This window comes from Oncorhynchus nerka, linkage group LG28, assembly GCF_034236695.1.
Source record: "Oncorhynchus nerka isolate Pitt River linkage group LG28, Oner_Uvic_2.0, whole genome shotgun sequence".
Classification (NCBI taxonomy): Eukaryota; Metazoa; Chordata; class Actinopteri; order Salmoniformes; family Salmonidae; genus Oncorhynchus; species Oncorhynchus nerka.
The window spans coordinates 48,421,920-48,444,037 of NC_088423.1; the positions used below are offsets into that span (position 1 = coordinate 48,421,920).

A 22,118-nucleotide genomic window follows, 5' to 3' on the forward strand; every position below is an offset into this window, starting at 1 on the left:
CACATACGGTGTCTTCACCTGCAGGATTGTCTGAGACCAGACAGCTGATGAAATTGGGTTTGCAAAAATGGTGGTTTTGCACAACCAAAGAATTTCTGCACGAACTGTCAAACTTTCTCAGGGAGGCTCAACTGTGTGCTCATCATCTTCATCAGGGTCTTGACCTGACTGCAGTTAGCATCGTAACCAATGTCAGTGGGCAAATGCTCACCTTCGATGGCCACTGGCACGCTGGAGAAATGTGCTCTTCATGAATGAATCCTGGTTTCAACTGTACTGGGCAAATGGCAGACAGCTCGTATGGAGGTGTGTGGGCGAGGGTTGCTAATGTCAACATTGTGTAGAAAGTGCCCCATGGTGGCAGTGGGGTTATGATATGGGCAGGCATAAGCTCCAGACAACAATCAATGGCAATTTGAATGTACAGATAAAGTGACGAGATCCTGAGGCCCATTGTCGTGCCATTCATCCTCCGCCATCACCTCATGTTTCAGCATGATAATGCAGGGCCCCAATGTCACAAGGATCTGTACACAATTCCTGGAAGCTGAAAATGTCCCGGTTGCATACTCAAGACATGTCACCCAATAAGCATGTTCGGGATGCTCTGTGTTCCATCTCCCGCCAATATCCAGCAACTTCGCCACAGCCTTTTAAGAGGAGTGGGAAAACACCCTACAGGCCACAATCAACAGCATGATCAACTCTATGTAAAGGAGATCGTATGCTGTCGCACTGTTAAATTGTTGCGTTTATATTTTTTGTTCAGTGTATATAGGAACGCTTTCTCTATGGAGTTCTGCTGCAGCCCATGGGCTTCTCTGTCTGTCTACACCAGGTATCATTGCACTGATCAGGCTTCCGTCAGCATCTGTCATGGGCATTTCTTAGAATCTCCTACATCACGTTCTACAACTCAATAATGCATCAAGTATGCCATACAATAAGTCACTGGACTAGGTTTATTACTGTGTCACATACCACATTTCAAACACTTTGTTTGGCATCTGTCCACAACCAGTGACATTAGACTAGTGAAATGAGCATTAGACTGATGAAAAATGGATCATATTGTTTAAAAAACTAACATATCATAGATGGAGGTGCAAGACCATATTTAGGTATAATTACAGATCACAGATCATTCCCAAGCCTCTCAATCTCATTCAGACAGAATGTCATATCTTGGTGGGAGAGCTGTGGTGAGATTACTATCATGCGGAAGAAGTTGACTCGTCCACCCTGAGGCTGGTAGCCCAACATCATAGTACCCTGCTTCATCATTCGCTCCTTAATCACTGGAGCCACCTGTTGATGAAGACACAATATCACCCAAGCATTGTATCAGCCAGACAGACAAACTAACTGGATTAAAATGTAGAATATATCATAGCAATTGAGGTAAAACAAATAAATAACTGGAATCATAGTAAGCACTTCACACACCAACCTTTGACAATCTGTCATTGTAGTCTGGACTGTTCTCCTTTCCCCTCAGACTGGGTGGTATGAACCAGAAACACACGTTCACAAACAACGGCTGTTCAACAGAACAAAAGCGGAAGACATAGGTCAGATAAATGGGAGAAGAAAATGTTTTCTATGTATTTGCTAAAACAATGACTCACCTTCCCTATAAGTTCAAAGCCCTCTCTTCTCTCCATCTCCTCCACCAGATATCTATGGTTGGACGGTCAACACACAGATCAGTGTTCCACAACATTTGAACATCTTTCATTGACATACAGTACCAGTCAAAAGTTTGGACACGTACTTATGCAAGTTTTTCTCTCGTTTTTCCCCTACATTGTAGAATAATAGTAAAGGCATCAACTATGAAACAACACATGAAATCATGCAGTAACCAAAAAAAGTGTTCATGGTCAAATTGCTGCAAAGAAACCACCACTAAAAGACACCAATAATAAGAAGAGACTTACTTGGGCCAAGAAACACAAGCAATGGACACTAGACCGGTCGAAATCTGTCATTTGGTCTGAAGAGTCCAAATTTGAGATTTTTGGTTCCAACTAAGAATACCGAAGAGTGAATTAAATTATTTTGAAAACAAAATTAAGGGAATTAACTGGAATGACATCTTGTCCTATACAGATGTGGAAGCTGATCGTCAGGTTTTTCTATCCACAATCCAGACTACAATAAATTGTTTCCTAAAGAAAATCAAATCCAAACCTGGCCAAAAGAGCACTCTTCCTTGGCTAAATGGAGAAATCTGGAAATTGATGAAAGAACGAGATTATGCTAAAAACAGCCCTAAAATCCAAATTAGAGCATGACAGACGTAGGTTTATCATGTTGAGAAATAAGGTGATGAAAGAAATCAGACAGGCCAAGGCAAACTTTTTTATTAACATAATTGGTGAAGCAAAGGGAAATTCTAAATTGGTCTGGGAGAATCTAAAAAAGTTAACAGGGAAAGACCATAGTAATACTGCAAAAAGACTAGAAATCATGGTGAATAACAATCTAACACAGGATGCAGTCGAAATAGCAATAGCCTTCAATTCCTACTTTATTGACTCTGTCAGGGTACTGACACAGAACCCCTCCACTGGTTTATTGGGCTCAGTGCTAGTAAATGACACTCAACCTGTCTATCATAAGGGAGGTTTCTGAGTCAAAGTTGAACAAGGTGATTAGCTCACTAAAGAACTCAAAAGCCAAAGATGTGTTTGGGCTGGACTCTACCTTTCTTCAAAACTACAAAGAGTCACTCATTGGCCACATTACTAAAGGTCACCAACACATCTATTGGTCTGGGGGTGTTTCCAAGGGTATGGAAGTCGGCTATAATAATAACGGCCATCTTTAAATCGGGTGACCCTGCTGACGTGAGTAACTACAGGCCCATTAGTATACTACCTGTGGTGTTGAAGGTTGCTGAAAAGTGTGTAGCAGAACAACTGATTGCCCACCTCAACAACAACCCCTTCACATTACAATTGACGCAGCTTGGCTTCAGAGAGAAACACTCCACAGAAACTTCCAACTGATTTCTTCTGGAAAATGTGAAGTCCAAGATGGACAAAGGGGGTGATGTTGGAGCTTTGTTTCTGGACCTAAGGAAGGCTTTTGATACTGTTAACCATGAGATTCTCATCACAAAATTGTCCAAGTTCAACTTTTCCCCTGATGCCTTGGATGGATGAAATCATACCTTGAAGGCAGAACTCAGTGTGTCAGAGTGAGCAATGAGCTGTCGCCCACTCGTAGCTATGATGTGGGCGTGCCCCAAGGGTCAATACTGGGGCCCCTCCTGTTCAGCCTGTACATTAATGATCTGCCTTCTGTCTGTACTGGGACTGAAGTTCAAATGTATGCAGATGATACAGTGATATGTGCACACAGCGATCAAACAGCAAGCTGCACAAGAACTCACTACTGTAATGGTCCAGGTTACAAAGTGGCTCAGTGACTCGTGTTTGCATCTCAATGTGAAAAAAACTATCTGCATGTTCTTCACAAAGAGGGCAACAGATGCTACTGAGCCAGATGTCTATGTGTTAGGGGAGAAGCTCCAGCTGGTATCTGATTTTAAGTACCATGGCATCATACTTAATTCCAACCTCTCTTAAAATCCATGTGAAAAAGGTAATTCAAATAACCAATTCAACCTAGCTAATTTCCGATTTATACATAATAGTTTGATACAGAGGTAGCAAAACTGTACTTCAAATCTTTGATTCTCCCCCACTTAACATACTGCTTGACTAGTTCGGCCCAAGCTTGCTGTACAACATTAAAACCCATTCAGTCAAACAGGCTTTCAAAGTACTTGATAGGAAGCCCAATAGCCATCATCACTGTTACATCCTCAGAAAGCATGAGCTCCTGAGTTGGGAAAATCTTGTGCAATACACTGACACGTCTTCTATTCAAGATCCTAAATGGCCTGGCTCCTCCCCCTCCACTCAGTATTTTTGTTAAACAGAAAACCCAAACATATGGCAGCAGATCCACAATGTCTGCCATGAGAGGTGACTGTATAGTTCCCTAAAGGAAAAGCACCTTTAGAAAATCCACTTTCTCTGTGAGAGCTTCCCATGTCTGCAATACACTGCCATCAGACACACATAACTGCACCACCTATCACACTTTCACAAAAAACATGAAGACTTGGCTAAAGGTCAATCAGATTTGTGAACATAATCCCTAGCTGTGTATTGCCGCTTTCCATGTCTGTAGCTTGTGAGGTGTGGAAACACTGTTGCTTTTATGGATTTTGTCTTGTTGCTTTTTGTGCTATGTTGCTCTGTCTGTACGCTGTCTTGCTTGTCCTATGTTGCTCTGAGTGTGCTCACTGCTCAATGATTGTCTGTATTGTAATTGTTTTTAATAACCTGCCCAGGGACTGCGGTTGAAAACTAGCCGCCTGGCTAAAACCGGCACTTTTACTGAAACGTTGATTAATGTGCACTGTCCCTGCAAAAATAATCTCAAACCGCTGTATCTTTGTGAGACACAGAGTAGGTAAACAGATGATCTCTACATGTGTGGTTTACACCGTGAAGCATGGAGGTGATGGTGTGGGGGTCTGTGATTTACTGTCTTGTGATTTATTTAGAATTCCAGGCACATTTAAACATTCTGCAGCGATACGCCATCCCATCTGGATTGCACTTAGTGGGACTATCATTTGTTGCTTTTCAACAGGACAATGACCCAACACAGCTCCAGGCTGTGTAAGAGCTATATGACCAAAGAGAGTGATTTAGTGCTGCATCAGATGACCTGGCCTCCACAATCACCCAAACTTAACCTAATTGAGATAGGTTACTTTGAAAAATCTAAAAAATTTAATATATATTTGTATATCACACTTTTTTTGGTTACTTCATGACTCCATTTGTGTTATTTCATAGTTTTGATGTCTTCACCATTATTCTACAATGTAGAAAATAGTAAAAATAAAGAAAAACCCTTGAATGAGTAGGTGTCCAAATTTTTGACTACTGTAGATTCGATAGATTAAAAAAGAGACAACTCTAAGGTGTGTTAAGTAAGGAGCTTGACTAGTCAGACTTACAGCAGTAGGTTTGTGAATGTCTATGTTTGTACCTTGTATGGGTGAAAGCCCTGTCAACACGCTCTTCCAAGCCTTTTGACCCTACAGCTTTCCACATCAACCACAGCTTCAGGCAGTCAACCTTACGGCCACACTGTATCGACTTGTCCCCAGTGTCCAGACTCGTGTCATAGAACTTGTCCTGCTGGAAGAGGTACTTTGCATCCGCACTGTGGCAATGTTTCAATAGGTGCTGTGGAAAAGGGAAGAGATCAAGAATAGCTGAGATTTAACAAAAAGAAAATGGCAACAGACCAACCATAACTGAAAAGACAAACAGGTATCAAATGGTCACGACAGGAAAGAAGGAGAACTATAGAAAGCATGGTCTTTAAACCTGTGGTGCCCAGGCCCCTGCCCAACCCCACGGACCCGGGGTACGTGTATAACATTGACAAACATTGGCAGTAGAATGACCTTACTGAAGAGCCCAGTGACTTTCAACATGACACAGTCATAGGATGCCACGTCAGGTCAAGTCAGCTTGTCAACTTTCTGCCCAGCTAAAGCTGCCCAGGTCAACTATAAGTGATGTTATTGTGAAATGGAAACATCTAGGAGGAACGACACAGCCACGAAGTGGTAGGCCACATAAGCTCGAGAACAGGGTGGCAGGGTAGCCTAGTGATGAGAGCATTGGACTAGTAACCGAAAGTTTGCAAGTTCAAATCCCAGAGCTGACAAGGTACAAATCTGTCGTTATGCCCCTGAACAGGCAGTTAACCCACTGTTCCTAGGCCGTCATTGAAAATAAGAATTTGTTCTTAACTGACTTGCCAAGTAAAATAAAGGTTAATAAAAATAATTGTTAATTATAAAGTTTTACTTGTGAAACAACCAACATCTACCTACCAACCATTTGATCTCAATCAGTTTCATAGGACGATGCATTTAGATGTTAGTTATGTAGTTTTTCAATTATGTACAGTGAGTGGATTTTTTTAGAGTTGATGGCATTAAACTGTAGCATAGCTGTGTTTTGTTTCAATCAAAATCACATTTTGCCTCGTGGCGCACATGTGAGTTGTTTTTTTTTACATTAACGTTATACTATTTGGTTCTGTTATGTACAATAGGCCTACTATCATTATGTGATCTTGCAGACATTGATTCAGCTTTGCTCTGAATTTATTAAAACGAACACCATTCAGAGTAGCTTGTTCCATACAAGTAGAGCAGAGACTGTGCGCAAGTAGAGAATCCCGCACATGCGCAGACGTGTTGAGACCATTAGACCCTGGGAATATGGATCAAGAAAAATCGGATCCGCAGCCAATACGTTCACTCCAAACTGCATGTCGACATATAAATTGTATCCAGGAGTTAATCTGACTATGGGTAAGTAGAACAAAATGTATTACTTGCCCAAATATCCCTTTAAACAAGTATAAAGGACTTGCATTACATTTTATCATAGACAAACAGTTCAATACATAAAAAAAAACATGTATGATGTGTAAATATTTGTCATTTTAAAGTGAATTTTATGGTTGCAAAGGCAAGGGACGCAAACGTCGTCGCATCTCAAGAACAACCCTTTGGTGTGGATCTCGTTAAGGGGTGTCTTACTGTGGTGTCCTTGAGCAGAATGGCTGAACACTGCAAGCCCGTCAGCATCATCTTGTGTGGATTCCAAGTCACTGAATCGGCTCTGATCACAAACACATCATTACACTCGAGTCAAAGTCCTATGTTGAGCCATTCAGAAGGCTTGCCCAGTCATGCGAGACATCAAGACACCTAATCTATACTTTGGTACACAAGCACACACAGGCTGAATTAATTTAAAATATTTTTGACGCAGCAGCACATTTAGATGTTTTGTGTACAACTTAAATCCAGTAACTGTATTCTGAGCATGCAGTCCTACCTCTCAACTCCTCTCATGAGATGTTTGTGTTCCTTTGAGAAGAGAACACTCCCCCCCCAGGCTGCCTGTGCCAAACCACAAGAGAATGCCAGTCAGTACAGATGTAGGATCTTAAATTTGATTACCCCGTTGCAGAATAACTTTTGTGCAACGCAGGAAACTTTCATTTGTAGTGTATTTGAGGTTTAAAAAGGCTTCTGAAATTCATTATTTCAGACTTGAAATGCATCAACCCCTTCAAAAATCCATTAATTCTAATCCAAATAATTCACATTTCCTGTTGCTGCAAGATTATTTTCCTGCTATAGCAAACTGGCTCAAATTAAGATCCTACATCTGTATTCTTCAGGTCAAAATACATGGGAAAGATGGTCAACTGTTGAAAAGGATGTAAATTAGCCACTGTCGATCTTTTACATTCTTTTGGGAATGGGGTATGAAGTTTTGATCAACATAATAGATGCCGTCGGGCATAATCTTGACAGAAGACTACTTTTGTAGTCTGAAAACATTGGAAAAAGTTGGATTCTGGAGTGAAAGATCACTTAAAAAAATGTTTTAAACTCACATCAACATGCATCCACAACCCCTGTCTGTCACAGATGTCAGCGATGGGCTCCAGTGGGTCAAAGGCGCCTTGTACAGTCGTTCCTGATGTGGCATGGACAAAGAATGGCACTGCCCCCTGGTAGGTGAAGAGGGGTAATGAAAGATGCCCTTGCATCTCTACTTGCTGCCTTGTAGTGTGATATGTGCATTGCCGACAGACAACTAGGAATTGCAGATAAAATATTTTAAATGCTAATAGACTACTAGGAATTCATCAGATCCTTGTGCAAGATATCACTGATTGTCTATTGGCAATTCCTACTGTTATCGGTATAAATACTGAATATCACAGCACATAAAATAGAATTTACACAGTAAATTAAAAAGGTAAACAGTAAACTTGCTTGAGATTTCGCCAGCTCAATTGTCTCACCAAGGTCTTCTGGAATCATGCAACCCCTTTAGGACAACAGAGAGCACGTGTTAAAATCTGTAAATCATGTATGCCTAAGAATGATGAGATGACTGACAAGAGTCACAAAGAAAGGTTCTGATCATTTTACCTGTCATCCACTTTGACCTTAAACACGTTCTCGGTCCCAATACCCTGAAATGCAGCCGCTTTCATCACAGAGTAGTGGCTCTGGAGGAAAGTTTGGGTATAATGAATGAATGGGAAGTTGAATAGTGTATTACTTCAACCATACTGTCCATTTTCCCTACCTGTTGAGATGTAAAGACAGCTAGTCGAGGGAGGGACCACATTCCCTTTAGTTTTACTTCTGGGAAGGCCCGGTAGCGTGCTACGTTCATGGCATACATGTTAGACATGGTACCGCCTGGGCAGAAGATGCCATCTCCCTCTGCCCACCCAACTAGAGAACGTAGCTTGGAGAGTACCTCGTCTTCCATCAGGACAAACACTGGAGCCACCTCATAGGTATACCTGTAAAAGAACAGTCCATCACAAGCATCCTCATACCAAAACCTACATACCATAAAGTATATGTGCATATAAATATATATTGCTTTCTCCTACTGGCTAGTGTTAAGAGCCTCCGTAAGGAATCGTCCTGTCAAGGCATGGTAGTCCACCCCTGCAAAGAGCTGATTGAAGAACCGCGGATGATCTGGAAAGAGATATGCGCTTTACTGTAGTGCATGCATTCAGGACCGTCCCAAGCCATCGCATTTACCAAGAATCTTAATGTAACCAAAAATCACACTTATCTCCGTCTGTCTAATGTTTCCCTGTTCCCTCGGGTTAGCTCTGGTCCTGGGCGCTAGTGCGGCTAGCAGCAAACCGCCGTAACAACCTGGATAGAGCTAGGGAAGCGGGGGGGGGGGGGACAACTTACTGGTCTTGACACTGTACTTGGCCACATCCCGTATTCTCTGCAGCAGCTGGTGTTGCGGCTCCCCATTCTCTCGCAGCTCCAGATCTAGCAGAGCAGCTAACTCCTCTGGCTCGCGCCACTCACACACCTGTGACCAGGGGTAGAACAAGCACAGGCAACCCATCAAAATACAGCCCTGAGTAGTGTGTACCTCCATGTTTGATTGTGTTGCACAGAGTCAGGTGTGAAGAAAATGTCAGTTAACTTACAGGAAATTCCACAGTAAGTGACAAAATTCAGATTTTTCACTTTAAAATGTAAAAAAAAAAAAAAAAATGGATTGCAAAGAAACTACTATGCACACGGACTACTTATAACAAACGGAACAAATCATCATTATTTTACCAAACTTTGCATCTGCACTCTTCAAGTAAATGCGTTTTTGTAAAATTCTGTGGAAACTGTTAAAAGTAGTCCTTGTGCATAGTGTAGTCTGGTTAACTTTGCAATCATTGGTTTTTGTTTGCCATACGTTTTAAAGTGAAAACTGAGTCTGTGTCACTTACCGTGGAATTGCGTTTATTTTTATTTAACTAGGCAAGTCAGTTAAGAACAGATTCTTAATTACAATGACGGCCTAGGAACAATGGGTTAACTGCCTGGTTCAGGGGCAGAACGACAGATTTTTCATCTTGTCAGCTCGGGGATTCAATCTAGCAACCTTTTGGTTACTGGCCCAAAGCTCTAATCACTAGGCTACCTGCCGCTACAGGTCCAGTGGTGCCTAAACAAGTTTGCTACATGACCCACCAGGACAGGTATGTTACTCAGGACTACCCAAAATGCCTGTACAGCAAAAAACATAATATAGTGCCTTCAAAAAGTATTCACACCCCTCAACTTTTTCCACAGTTTGTTGCGTAAGCTGAAATGTCTTGACTCAATAAGTATTCAACCCCTTTGTCATGGCAAGCCTAAATAAGTTCAGGAGTAAAAATAGTTTAATGGTTGTCATATGAGAAACCTGAGGATGGATCAATAACTTTGTAGTTACTCCACAATACTAACCTAAATGACAGAGTGAAAAGAAAGAAGCCTATACAGAATTTAAAAAAATATTCCAAAACATGCATCCTGTTCGCAAAAAGGCACTTAAATAACACTGGGAAAGAAAAAATAATTGGCAAAGAAATTCACTTTTTGTCCTGAATACAAAGCACTATGTTTGGGGCAAATCCAAAACACCACATCACCAAGTACCACTCTTCATATTTTCAAGCATAGTGGTGGATGCATCATGTTATGGGTATGATTATCATCGACAAGGAGTTCAGGATAAAAAGAAACGGAACACAGGTATACACACTGGCAAAATCCTAGAGAAAACCCTGGTTCAGTCTGCTCTCCAATATACATTGGGATCCTAATTCCCCTTTCAGCAGGACAGTAACCTAAAACACAAGGACAACTCTACACTGGAGTTGCTTAACAAGACATGGAATGTTCCCGAGTGCCATGGTTAGTTTTGGCAATGATCAACAATCAACTTGACATACCTTGAAGAATTAGTTTAAGAATAAAGTACAAATATTGTACAATCCAGGTTTGCAAATCTCTTAGAGACTTACTCAAAAAGCCACCAAAGCTGCTTCACCAAATATTGACTTAGGGGTGTGAACACTTATGCAAATTAAATATTTCTGTACTTCATTTTCAATAAATTTGCAACAACTTGTTTTCACTTTGTCATTATGGGGTATTGTGGGTAGATGGGTGCTAAATAAAATATTGAATGCCATTATGAATTCAGGCTGTAACAACAAAATGTGGAATAAGTCAAATGGTATAAACACTTTCTGAAGGCACTCTATATGGCACAATGCAGAGAACAGGCATGTTAGGCTAGAGATTAGACAGTTAACAGGGATGTGAGACCTTCTCTTTGACGTCTGTGCCTTTACATAGCACCTCCTCAATGATGACTTTAAAAGCCTCGGTCAGGAAGAGCTGGCCTTCACTGTTGTCCAGGAGAGGTTCATTCATATCCTGCTGACCATACAGGGGAGAAGGTTCTGTAGTTGTCCCATCGTCCAACCAGGAAAAAGGAGAGAGGGTTGAATAGAGTTGTAGTAGTTTCATGATACTGCATTGTTGAGTCAGTAGTTAAAGTCAATCATTAGAACTACCAACAAGTTCTTTGCATGTTTACGGTCTTTACACAATAGCAATTCATGGTATTGCAGATATCTAGTCACAGGCTCTAGAACCCTGGACAGTGCACCCTCCTCCCGTCAGATAACACACAAACATTCCAAATCACCTTGCTCTGAAACAACACTCTGATTACTCCACCAGTCAAGAAAGGAAGACCATCCCAGGTTCCAGAATCTAGGTAGGTGACTCATGACTTTAAACCACAGTCTGCAAATAAGACCAAACAGAAACAATTGAGCAAATGCATCCCTTGACATTCCACATTTCTAAGGGGTCATTTACACTACATACATTTACGGAAGCAAAACAAAAAAATATATTTAACCTGCATATTAGAGGTCGACCGATTAATCGGAATGGCCGATTAATTAGGGCCGATTTCAAGTTTTCATAAATCGGTAATCGGCTTTTTTGGACACGATTAGGGCTGATTACATTGCACTCCACAAGGAGACTGCGTGGCTGGCAGGCTGACTACCTGTTATGCGAATGCAATAAGGAGCCAAGATAAGTTTAATGCTAGCTAGCACCTTATCTTAGAAAAAAAACTATAAATCTTAAACATAATCACTAGTTAACTACACATGGTTGATGATTTTACTAGTTTATCTAGCTTGTCCTGCGTTGCATATAATCGATGCGGTGCCTGATAATTTATCATTGAATCACAATCTACTTCGCTAAATAGGTGAATTAACAAGCGCATTCGCGAAAAAAGCACTGCCGTTGCACCAATGTGTACCTAACCATAATCATCAATGCCTTTCTTAAAATCAATACACACGTATATATTTTTAAACCCTCATATTTAGTTAACATTGCCTGCTAACATGAATTTCTTTTAACTAGGGAAATTGTGTCACTTCTCTTGCGTTCTGTGCAAGCAGAGTCAGGGTATATGCAGTAGCTTTTTTGGTCCTCCAATAATCGGTATCGGAGTTGAAAAATCATAATCCTCGACCTCTACTGCATATACACATAATTGTAGAGTAAAGATGCAAATCTCGTGCGTCCCCTTACCTAGTAGGTAGTGTGCGAGACAGCCCCTAGACTTGCTCCCATCCAAGCAGTAACATGCATAATTGGGCACATTTCTCTGTGTTGGACTCATGCCAGATCTCACAACGTCTGGATAGGTATTTGAAGTATCATCATATGTAAGAGCAATCTGTCAGTTGATGATATAGCACACAACCATTGGTGGATGCTTGCAACATCTGAGCAGGGGAACGCGATCAGAGTCTCCTCAAGCCAAATGCTCCTACAGTAATTGGTTGCGTTGCCCTGCTCAGACGTTGCATGCATCAACCAATGGTAGAGTGCCATGTCATCGACTGACAGATTGCTATAACATACGATGTGCTTAGCTGATACTTAAAATACCTATCCAGAGGTTGTAAGATCTGGCATGCATCAGCACCCAAAATCTTAATAGCAGATCAATCGTTTTAAAACAGCTGAAAAATACTGAATAAAAATAAACACAACATGTAAAGTGTTGGTTCCATGAGCTGAAATAAAAGCTCAAAGAAATGTTCAAGACGCACAAAAAGCTTCTCTCTCAAATGTTGGGCACAAATTTATTTACATCCCTGTTAGTGGGCATTTCTCCTTTGCCAAGATAATCCATCCACCTGACAGCTGTGGCATATCAAGAAGTTCATTAAACAGCATGATCATTACACAGGTGCACCTTCTCCTGGGGACAATAAAAGGCCACTCTAAAATGTGTAGTTTTGTTGCACAACAATGCCACAGATGTCTCAAGTTGAGGAAGAGTGCAATTGGCAAGCTGACTGCAGGAATGTCTAAAAATAGTTTTGAAAGGTCATCAAAGAGGGAATTCCTTGTCGTGGAAACTGAGGCAACTTTCTAGAGATCAGACTTCATGATTTGACCTCGTTTTAAATCAGAATTCCCAGTTGTATTGAAAGCACCATATATCCAGAAATACTGTAAATAATGAAGAGATGGTCTTGTCTCCGCCCTATCAAATGGGAGTTGTTGTCCAGCAGACCGATTTAACTGGAGTGGACCCTGTCGCTTCACCCCCTCCCCTCTGGTATATCTCTTTCGCCTGTGTGACTCAGACTGTGAAATCTGACACCACTTGAAGCTGGGATGTTTCGCCTACCATTTCAGTCGCTCTTCCAACTGTCCAACTATTGGCTAAACGCGATGGTCACATTCCCCTGCTCAGACATTGCACGCATCAACCAATGGTTGCGTGCTATGTCATTAACAGTGTCATCGACTGATAAATTGCCATAACATATGATGTGATTAGCTGATACGTTAAATACCTATCCATGCGTTTTAAGATCTGGCATGCAACAACAACGCCTGGTCAGAGGAACACACCCTAGGTCACAGCCACTAACAATGCACATGCCTGCAATTCTTAGATCCTAGCAAAGCAGGATGGAGTCGTCGCTCTAGCACATTGAGATCGATTTATAGCAAAACTTTATCAAAGTGATCAAAAAAGAATATATATAGATATTTTTACAAATAACACTTTTGGTTATTCATAGTCGGACAATATTAATATGAGCTGAAAGGTCAGTTCCTAATATGTTCAGGAAGCCAAGGTAAATCCCTGTCTGATGTTCAGAAGAGCGGGGCATACGTTTTGATCAAGAGAGACCTTTAGAAAATATGCAAATGTTCTAAGACAAAACATACAAATATGTATTTTACAGTTATAAGCAAGGTAAAATCTTAGTGATTTTAGTGAATAATTTGATTGTACTATATTTTGAAAACATACAAGTCACTTCAAACCTTATATGTTTTGTTGAATAGGAAATACATAATTCAGATTTAATATTTTCATATTTGTACAGTGTACTTGAGCTTGTGTCTTCAAATGTGACTAAGGTTATACCTCCGCAATTTATAAAAATTAAGAAGAAAAAAAATACCAGAACAGTATTGGAGTATGGAGCATTAATAGTTATTGTTTATCGCCCTCATGATAAATAATCACCTTTGGGATTACATAGATTAGCCTACATTTTATTTACGCTAAAATTCTAACGTAAAATCAATTTCGTAAAGGTTCAGCTGCTAGCTAACGTTAACATTAAGCTAACTAGCTAATCATAAGCAGCACGTGTTTCAAGTTAGAAAAAAAGAATAACGAAATAAAAATCACCTTTATGATAAAGTATTGCATGCATCATCGAATTTGCAGACTAATGTGAAATGACCTACTATTGATAATGTGATGAGTAGGTTGGATAGTCATAAATTAGGCTAATAATATACTCACGTTCACAAAAGACAATTCTGCTTTTCTTCTTTCTTTGCACACATCCAGAGCCCAACCCCAGCTAGAGGGACATTTTTAAGGATGGTCATTTTTAAAAGAGGACCCGAGAAAAACGTGCTCTTTTATAAACAAAATTCATGCAATTCTACAACTAATTACTTTTCATGACTAAATAGTCTTTCATACTATAACAATTACACAATAAGAAACTCTACTGACAAACTGAGATCAATAAAAACGACCTTGTATTGAATGCAAACATCTAATCGATGCCTTTGAAAAGGGGAGACATATTGTAGGCTATGACGTCCATCTAGATTAATTTATTGTCCTACAAAAAAACTTTCTAGGACCCTGGACTCCTACTATAAAGATAGAATATACGCACTCACCGAAAATATGGCTGATGCTCTCCACTATAGTGTCAAAACTTTCGTTTTTCTGGATCAAAATGGGGTTTAGGTGGTGGGCGTGGCCAAGTGCGTGGTCACTGGTGCTGTTTCCGACCGAACATTTTCGAGACCCGCCTGTTGGCCCCAGTGACACAATGTAGCTGTTTAAAAGCTAATTTCCTGCAATTCTACACATTTTTCCATGTGGTGGAGATGAAATGTTGCAGTTTTAAAACAAATTTGCTGCAATTTTACACATTTGGCCATGGTTTATGCTATCTGAGCGATTCAAGCATTATAACAAAATCAATGGGGCCCCCATGCCATGACAAAAATTATTCTGAATGCAGTTTTCAAAATTTTTGATTCTCCTTTACTGTCTAGCTTTTACTTAGGTCATTGTTAATTCTCAAAGAGGATCTTATTGAAAAATGTACTGGTCCATTATCTTTTCTACATAGTTTATATCTGGTTTTAGTCATTCAAGTTTACTCTGAAAACGTTTTCCACACAATTTTTGTTTTTACTGTTTTTATTCATTTTATTTATTTTGCCTTTATTTAACCAGGTAGGCTAGTTAAGAACAAGTTCTAATTTACAACTGCGACCTGGCCAAGATAAAGTAAAGCAGAGCGACACAAACAACAACACAGAGTTACACATGGAATAAACAAAACATACAGTCAATAACACAATATAAAAAAAAGCCTATATACAGTGTGTGCAAATGAGGTAAGATAAGGGAGGTAATAAGGCAATAAATAGGCCACAGTGGCAAAATAATTACAATTTATCAATTAAACACTGGAGTGATAAAGACTGGAGTGATGTGTGCAGAAGATGAATGTGCAAGAAGAGATACTGGGGTGCAAAGGAGCAAAACATTTTTTTAAATAACAGTATGGGGATGAGGTAGTTGGATGGGCTATTTACAGATGGGCTATGTATAGATGCAGTGATCTCTGACAGCTTGTGCTTAGGGAGATATGAGTCTCCAGCTTCAGTGATTTTTGCAATTCGTTCAAGTCATTGGCAGCAGAGAACTGTAAGGAAAGGCGGCCAAAGGAGGAGTTGACTTTGGGGGTGACCAGTGAAATATATCTGCTGGAGCACGTGCTACGGGTGGGTGCTGCTATGGTGACCAGTGAGCTGAGATAAGGCAGGGCTTTACCTAGCAAAGACTTATAGATGACCTGGAGCCAGTGGGTTTGGCGACAATATGAGGCGAGGGCCAGCCTATGAGAGCATACAGGTCGCAGTGGTGGGTAGTATATGGGGCTTTGGTGACAAAATGGATGGCACTGTGTGATAGACTGTATCCAATTTGCCGAGTAGAGTGTTGGAGGCTATTTTGTAAATGACATCGCCAAGTCAAGAATCGGTAGGATAGTCAGTTTTACGATGGTATGTTTGGTAGCATGAGTGAAGGATGTTTTTTTGCAAAATAGGAAGCCGATTCTAGATTTAATTTGGATTGGAGATGCTTAATGTGAGTCTGGAAGGAGAGTTTACAGTCTAGCCAGACACCTAGGTATTTGTAGATGTACACATATTCTAAGTCAGAACCGTCCAGAGCAGGCAGGTGCTGGTAGCGATCGGTTGAAGAGCATGCATTTAGTTTTACTTGCATTTAAGAGCAGTTGGAGGCCACGGAAGGAGTGTTGTATGGCATTGAAGCTCGTCTGGAGGTTAGTTAATACAGTGTCCAAAGAAGTGCCAGAATTATACAGAATGGTATAGTCTGTAGAGGTGGATCAGAGAATCACCAGCAGCAAGAGCGTATACAGAGAAAAGTGTCAGTGCGAGAGTTGAACCCTGTGGCACCCCCATAGAGACTGCCAGAGGTCCGGACCACAGGCCCTTCGATTTGACACACTGAACTCTGTCTGAGAAGTAGTTGGTGAACCAGGCGAGGTAGTCATTTGAGAAACCAAGGCTGTTGAATCTGCCGATAAGAATGTGGTGATTGACAGAGTCAAAAGCCTTGGCCAGGTCTATGAATACAGCTGCACAGTATTGGACATAGGCAGCTCAACAAAAAAAACAGTTAGGTGGCCCACCCAATACTTTTCTATGCAGACAAAAAATTGCATTAAGATAGGCTGTTTGCTCAATATTGGCAGTTGAGAATTTCGGTAGCCTAACTCAAGACAGGTTGCAGTTTTTTTAAATGTTCAAATATTGAAATGAGATGCTTTTCACTGACAGAGCCGCCACCGCGTACAGACGCCCACCCAGACCCTCCCCTATAGGTTCAGGTTTTGCGGCCGGAGTCCGCACCTTTGGGGGTTACATGATGCTCTGCCTGTTTAATGGTTCATCGGAGGGCATAGAGGGATTTATTTTAAGCTTCCGGGTTATAGTCCTGCTCCTCGAAAGTGGCAGATCTACCCTTTAGCTCAGTGCGAATATTGCCTGAAATCCATGGCTTCTGGTTCGGGTATGTACGTACAGTCACTGTAGGGACGATGTCGTCAATGCACTTATTGATAAAGCCAGTGACTGATGTGGTGTACTCCTCAATGCCATCGGAAGAATCCCGGAACATATTCCAGTCTGTGCTAGCAAAACAGTCCTGTAGTTTAGCATCTGCTTCATCTGACCACTTTTTTATAGACCGAATCACTAGTGCTTTAATTTTTGCTTGTAAGCAGGAATCAGGAGGATATAATTGTGGTCAGGGGTGTGTGCTTAGTCCCCTTCTGTACTCCCTGTTCACCCACAACTGCTTGGCAACGCACGTCTCCAACACAATCAAGTTTGCTGACGACACAACGGCGGGAGGCCTGATAACCGACAGCAATAAGAGTCTACAGGAGGAGTTCGTTGACCTGTATTTTGGAGTACCTGTTTGAGGCTGTTTGGGTGATTAGTTGGACCAAATTTTATGTGTACAACATCTAAAGACCTACATTACTTCCGAGAGCATTACCATTCCTAAAAGTATGTATTATGATGTTCTTGGAGCCTTTGTTTGTGTTTATATCTCTGTCCCTTGAACTGCAGAACGAGCATTAGGAAGTCTATCGCTGGTGAGGTAAGTCTCTCAAAACCTAGTGAAATCTCAAAAAAAGTGTCTGGCCACCTCTACAACATGCCACTTCCAGCAAAAATAGAGATTTGGTTAAAAAAATGTTAAATTGTCCTTTAATTGTCTGCACATGGTTGTGAATTGTGGCATTATTCAAGAGTGTAATATGGTTTAGATGAGATGTTGTTTGTTAAAAACATGCTTACTGGCTACTGTGATAGTTATGGTAAATATTGCTGCCCAGCAAGAAGAGAGTCACATCCAAAGGTAAGGCAATGATGTCATGTAAATTAAAAACTAGAACTCTGTTTGCGACACCTCTGCTATGTCTCTACTCCACCTCTCATCAGTCGGAATAAAGCTTTAAATTCCACGTGAGCAACATCCCTTTTTTAAACCTGATTTGTAAGAATGCCTGTGCTTGAGTAATCTCATGAAAACAAAAAATGTACTCAAGTACTTGCATGTCAGTGTGAAATGGGGCTGAAGGCCAAAATGTTTGAGGTATGTTATTGGTTGTTCCTACACTCTAAGAAAAAAGGGTTCCTTAAAGGGTTATTCGGCTGTCCTCATTGGAGAGCCCTTGTTGGTTCCAGGTAGAACCCTTTTGTTTTCAAGTGGAACTGTTTTGGGTTCCATGTAGAACCCTTTCCACAGTGGGTTCTACATGGAACCCGAAATGGTACTACCTGGAATCAACAAGGGTTCTTCAAAGGGTTCTCCTATGGGGACAGCCGAAGAACGCTTTCAGATTCTCGATAGCACATTTTTTCCTAAGAGTATATTACTGGTATTTCTGATACACACCTGGAAACTAAATGTAACATATTTTCACATACTCAAAACAATTAACATGTTTTTTTTGTTTAAAATTGTGTTAGTGCTGGTAAATAGTTATATTTCAAAATGTTTGAGTACTTTACTAATAATCAAATACGAACCTTGAATCGAGTACTCGAGAACTTGCGTCCATCCCTGATTTAAAGCTACATCATTTGTTTTCAGTTTGCCTGGAAACCCAAAAGTTAGATTGCTTTGAATTCTACGTTGGGCAGAAATGAGTGTTTGAATCAGGAAAGTTTACTCTCACGACCTCTACAAGCCAGAATGTTGAATACAATTATATTTTAACCCTCCTGTTGTGTTCGTTTCATGTTAATTCATTCTGTGTTCACGGTCCAAAATGACCGCCCCATTATAGCTGATTATAAATCCATAATAATAAATATATTATCACCTAATGTTGTGTTAGATCTTTTTATCAACTCAAGTTCTTGTGAACATTACAAGTTTTGAACTTCTATTTGCTATTTATGGCCTGTAGGCCTCATTGACCTGAGCTCATACAACTCGTTTTTGAGTAAAAAAAAAACATAATGTATGTATAGTCATTATTTTGACTATAACAAATACCCAGATGACACATATTGTGCTATTTATCACAGACTACTTTGTGTAAAAGTTTAACAAGGACTATCTCCTCCTCACCAGTGTCATGATCAATCAAAGATATGATCAAGAGCCTCACTTACTGTCACGACTCCGACCGAAGGCCATTCCCTTTCCCGTTCGGGTGGCGCTCGGCGGTCGTCGTCGCCGGCCTACTAGCTGCTACTGATTATTTCCTCCCCCTCCTTATGTGTTGATTGAGTGCACCTGTTTTGAGTTAGGTAGTAAGGCTTGATTAGTCAGCCGGGCCCGCAGGGTTCCTTGTGCGGGATTAATTATTGTGATCGTCTGTTTGGTGTACTTGTATGCACGTCTATGGGTTCTGTGTTTTCCCATTTTGTGGGTTTTTCCTGGACAGTTTAAGCCCCCCTGTTTGGGGCATTTGTTTGTTCAGTACGCCCTGTGTTTTTGTGAGGGTTGGCTTATGTTCAGCGTTTTCTCAGTGCATTAAAATAGCACTCCCCTGAACTCTCTGCTTCCTGCGCCTGACTCCTCACCCACTACACTCAGACCGTTACACTTACAGTACATTGTTTGGTCATTGTGCTGCCACAGAATGAATTGTGAGCAAGGCCTCAAAAAAGCTTTATATACCAGAGTTGCAAGAAAAGTTCTATATTGAAACAATGTTGCGTTTGTGAGAATGCCAACAGGTGTGGTTCCCGTGGGGGAAAGATTCTATTTGAGAAAGGTTCCTGTGGGGGTTGCCATGGAAGCCAAGAGGTGTGTGTGTGAGTGTGCTCAAACACACATGCATGTGGGAGTCTGGGATAGGAAGTGTGTCCATCTGATGAATGGGCATGTGCATGAACTCAATTTTATATACTAATTATACATTAATTTCGAATGACTGGTCATTTTTGACCGGAAACACCACCGGTATACAAAAGTTAAATAAAACACCCAAAATGAAATGAAAATCATTCAAATGTATTTTGTGTGTTCAGATGCCCTGTGTGGACAAAGTTATGGAACTTTATGACAATCAGATTAAATTAACTACATTTTTCAGAGAGAACTTGTAAATCGGTCCAATTCGACAGGAACACAGCAGGGGGGTTAAAGTACTTTACTGGTTGTCCATGTGGTTGGTACTTTTGGCGGTAGGAAAGCACTAGTAGTGAGTTCAGATTTCTGCACGTGTTTACATGGTTCTGCACGTGTTTACATGGTTCTGCACGTGTTTACATGGTTCTGCGCGTGTTTACATGGTTCTGCGCGTGTTTACATGGTTCTGCACGTTTTTACATGGTTCTGCACGTGCTTCTGGTGATAGAAAAAGCATTTAAAACATACCTGGTAACAGACAATATACAACACAGTATGTCGTAACTGTGAAAATCTCAGAAACAACATAGCATAGTTACATAACATAGTTAGCATCACCTTTAAGAGTATGAAAGCCACGATACTGTGCTGAAGCTGAAATTGCAGGGCCGAGGCCACCGACGAAGACAGGGAGAAATAAAAAATAAGGTTATTATATTTTGGGTTAGTATTGTTTTAGTTTCTCAAACATATCTGTTCATAATTTTTTTAGACTGGATAAGAGCAACAGCCATGCTGGGATTTGGCAACAAAAAAAACATGCGACAATGTGCAGCATGCTCTATTCACAGAAGCGCAGGGGAGAGGGTGATCACGCCTAGAAACCAAGGTTATAATAGAAAACTGGCTAGATTTAGTCTGCATTTTAGTTTTCTATTGTAACCTTGGTTCCTAGGCATGATCACCCTCTCCCCTGCACGTCTGTGAACAGAGCATGCTGCACGTTGTAGCATGTTTTAGTTTTCTATTGTAACCCTGGTTCCTAGGCATGATCACCCTCTCCCCTGCACGTCTGTGAACAGAGCTGCACGTTGTCACATGTTTTAGTTTTCTATTGTAACCTTGGTTCCGAGGCATGATCACCCTCTCCCCTGCACGTCTGTGAACAGAGCTGCACGTTGTCGCATGTTTTAGTTTTCTATTGTAACCTTGGTTCCTAGGCATGATCACCCTCTCCCCTGCACGTCTGTGAACAGAGCTGCACGTTGTCGCATGTTTTAGTTTTCTATTGTAACCTTGGTTCCTAGGCATGATCACCCTCTCCCCTGCACGTCTGTGAACAGAGCTGCACGTTGTAGCATGTTTTAGTTTTCTATTGTAACCTTGGTTCCTAGGCATGATCACCCTCTCCCCTGCACGTCTGTGAACAGAGCTGCACGTTGTCGCATGTTTTTTGTTGTTGTTTCCAAATCCCAGCATAGCTGTTGCTCTTATCCAGCCTATTAGCCAATTTAGTGCACCGTAGGCAGTTGCTTACTGTTGGCTTTGCATCTGCTATGCATCCAGCTCAGCAAGGTACACATGCTCAGACCCCCATGGGAGGGTCTCGTTGTCTGGGCAAGTCAAGTGTTTTTAAATGCAACATACAATGTTTTTGTGTAATGTCTGGGTCTTATTGTTTTGGCCTAGTCGTGGTTAATGTGTCTAGTTATTAAGTGTAGCTTTTTAAAATATAATGTGAGACAGGAGGGGAGTAGGCCTACTGTGCCTCGACTGTGGGCTCTTGTATTCAAGTGGCCGGGGTGCCTAACACAAATGCCGAACACAAATGCCTAACACAAATGCCGAACACAAATGCCTAACACAAATGCCTAACACAAATGCCTAACACAAATGCCGAACACAAATGCCGAACACAAATGCCTAACACAAATGTCGAACACAAATGCCTAACACAAATGCCTAACACAAATGCCGAACACAAATGCCTAACACAAATGCCGAACACAAATGCCGAACACAAATGCCTAACACAAATGCCTAACACAAATGCCTAACACAAATGCTGAACACAAATGCCGAACACAAATGTACATTGTTTGAAGCCATCTTAGTCACAAATGATGGTTCCCATAAGCCCCCTATGAT

General features: G+C 41.0%; 1 protein-coding gene across 1 annotated transcript; it reads right to left on the reverse strand.

Annotated features, from left to right (window-relative positions):
• Window positions 1-934: 934 nt before the first annotated feature.
• Window positions 935-14,822, reverse strand: LOC115113342 (cysteine sulfinic acid decarboxylase-like). Its single transcript, XM_029640876.2, has 16 exons — window positions 14,723-14,822; window positions 14,331-14,391; window positions 11,163-11,263; window positions 10,778-10,914; window positions 8,864-8,990; window positions 8,545-8,635; window positions 8,229-8,451; window positions 8,069-8,148; window positions 7,910-7,964; window positions 7,525-7,641; window positions 6,957-7,021; window positions 6,656-6,737; window positions 5,080-5,279; window positions 1,629-1,680; window positions 1,451-1,540; window positions 935-1,308 (listed from the first exon to the last, which is right to left on the reverse strand). The coding sequence occupies exons 3-16, from the start codon at window positions 11,245-11,247 to the stop codon at window positions 1,135-1,137; spliced, it is 1,578 nt and encodes a 525-aa protein (XP_029496736.1). The 5' UTR covers window positions 11,248-11,263; window positions 14,331-14,391; window positions 14,723-14,822; the 3' UTR covers window positions 935-1,134.
• Between the last annotated feature and the right edge of the window lie 7,296 nt (window positions 14,823-22,118).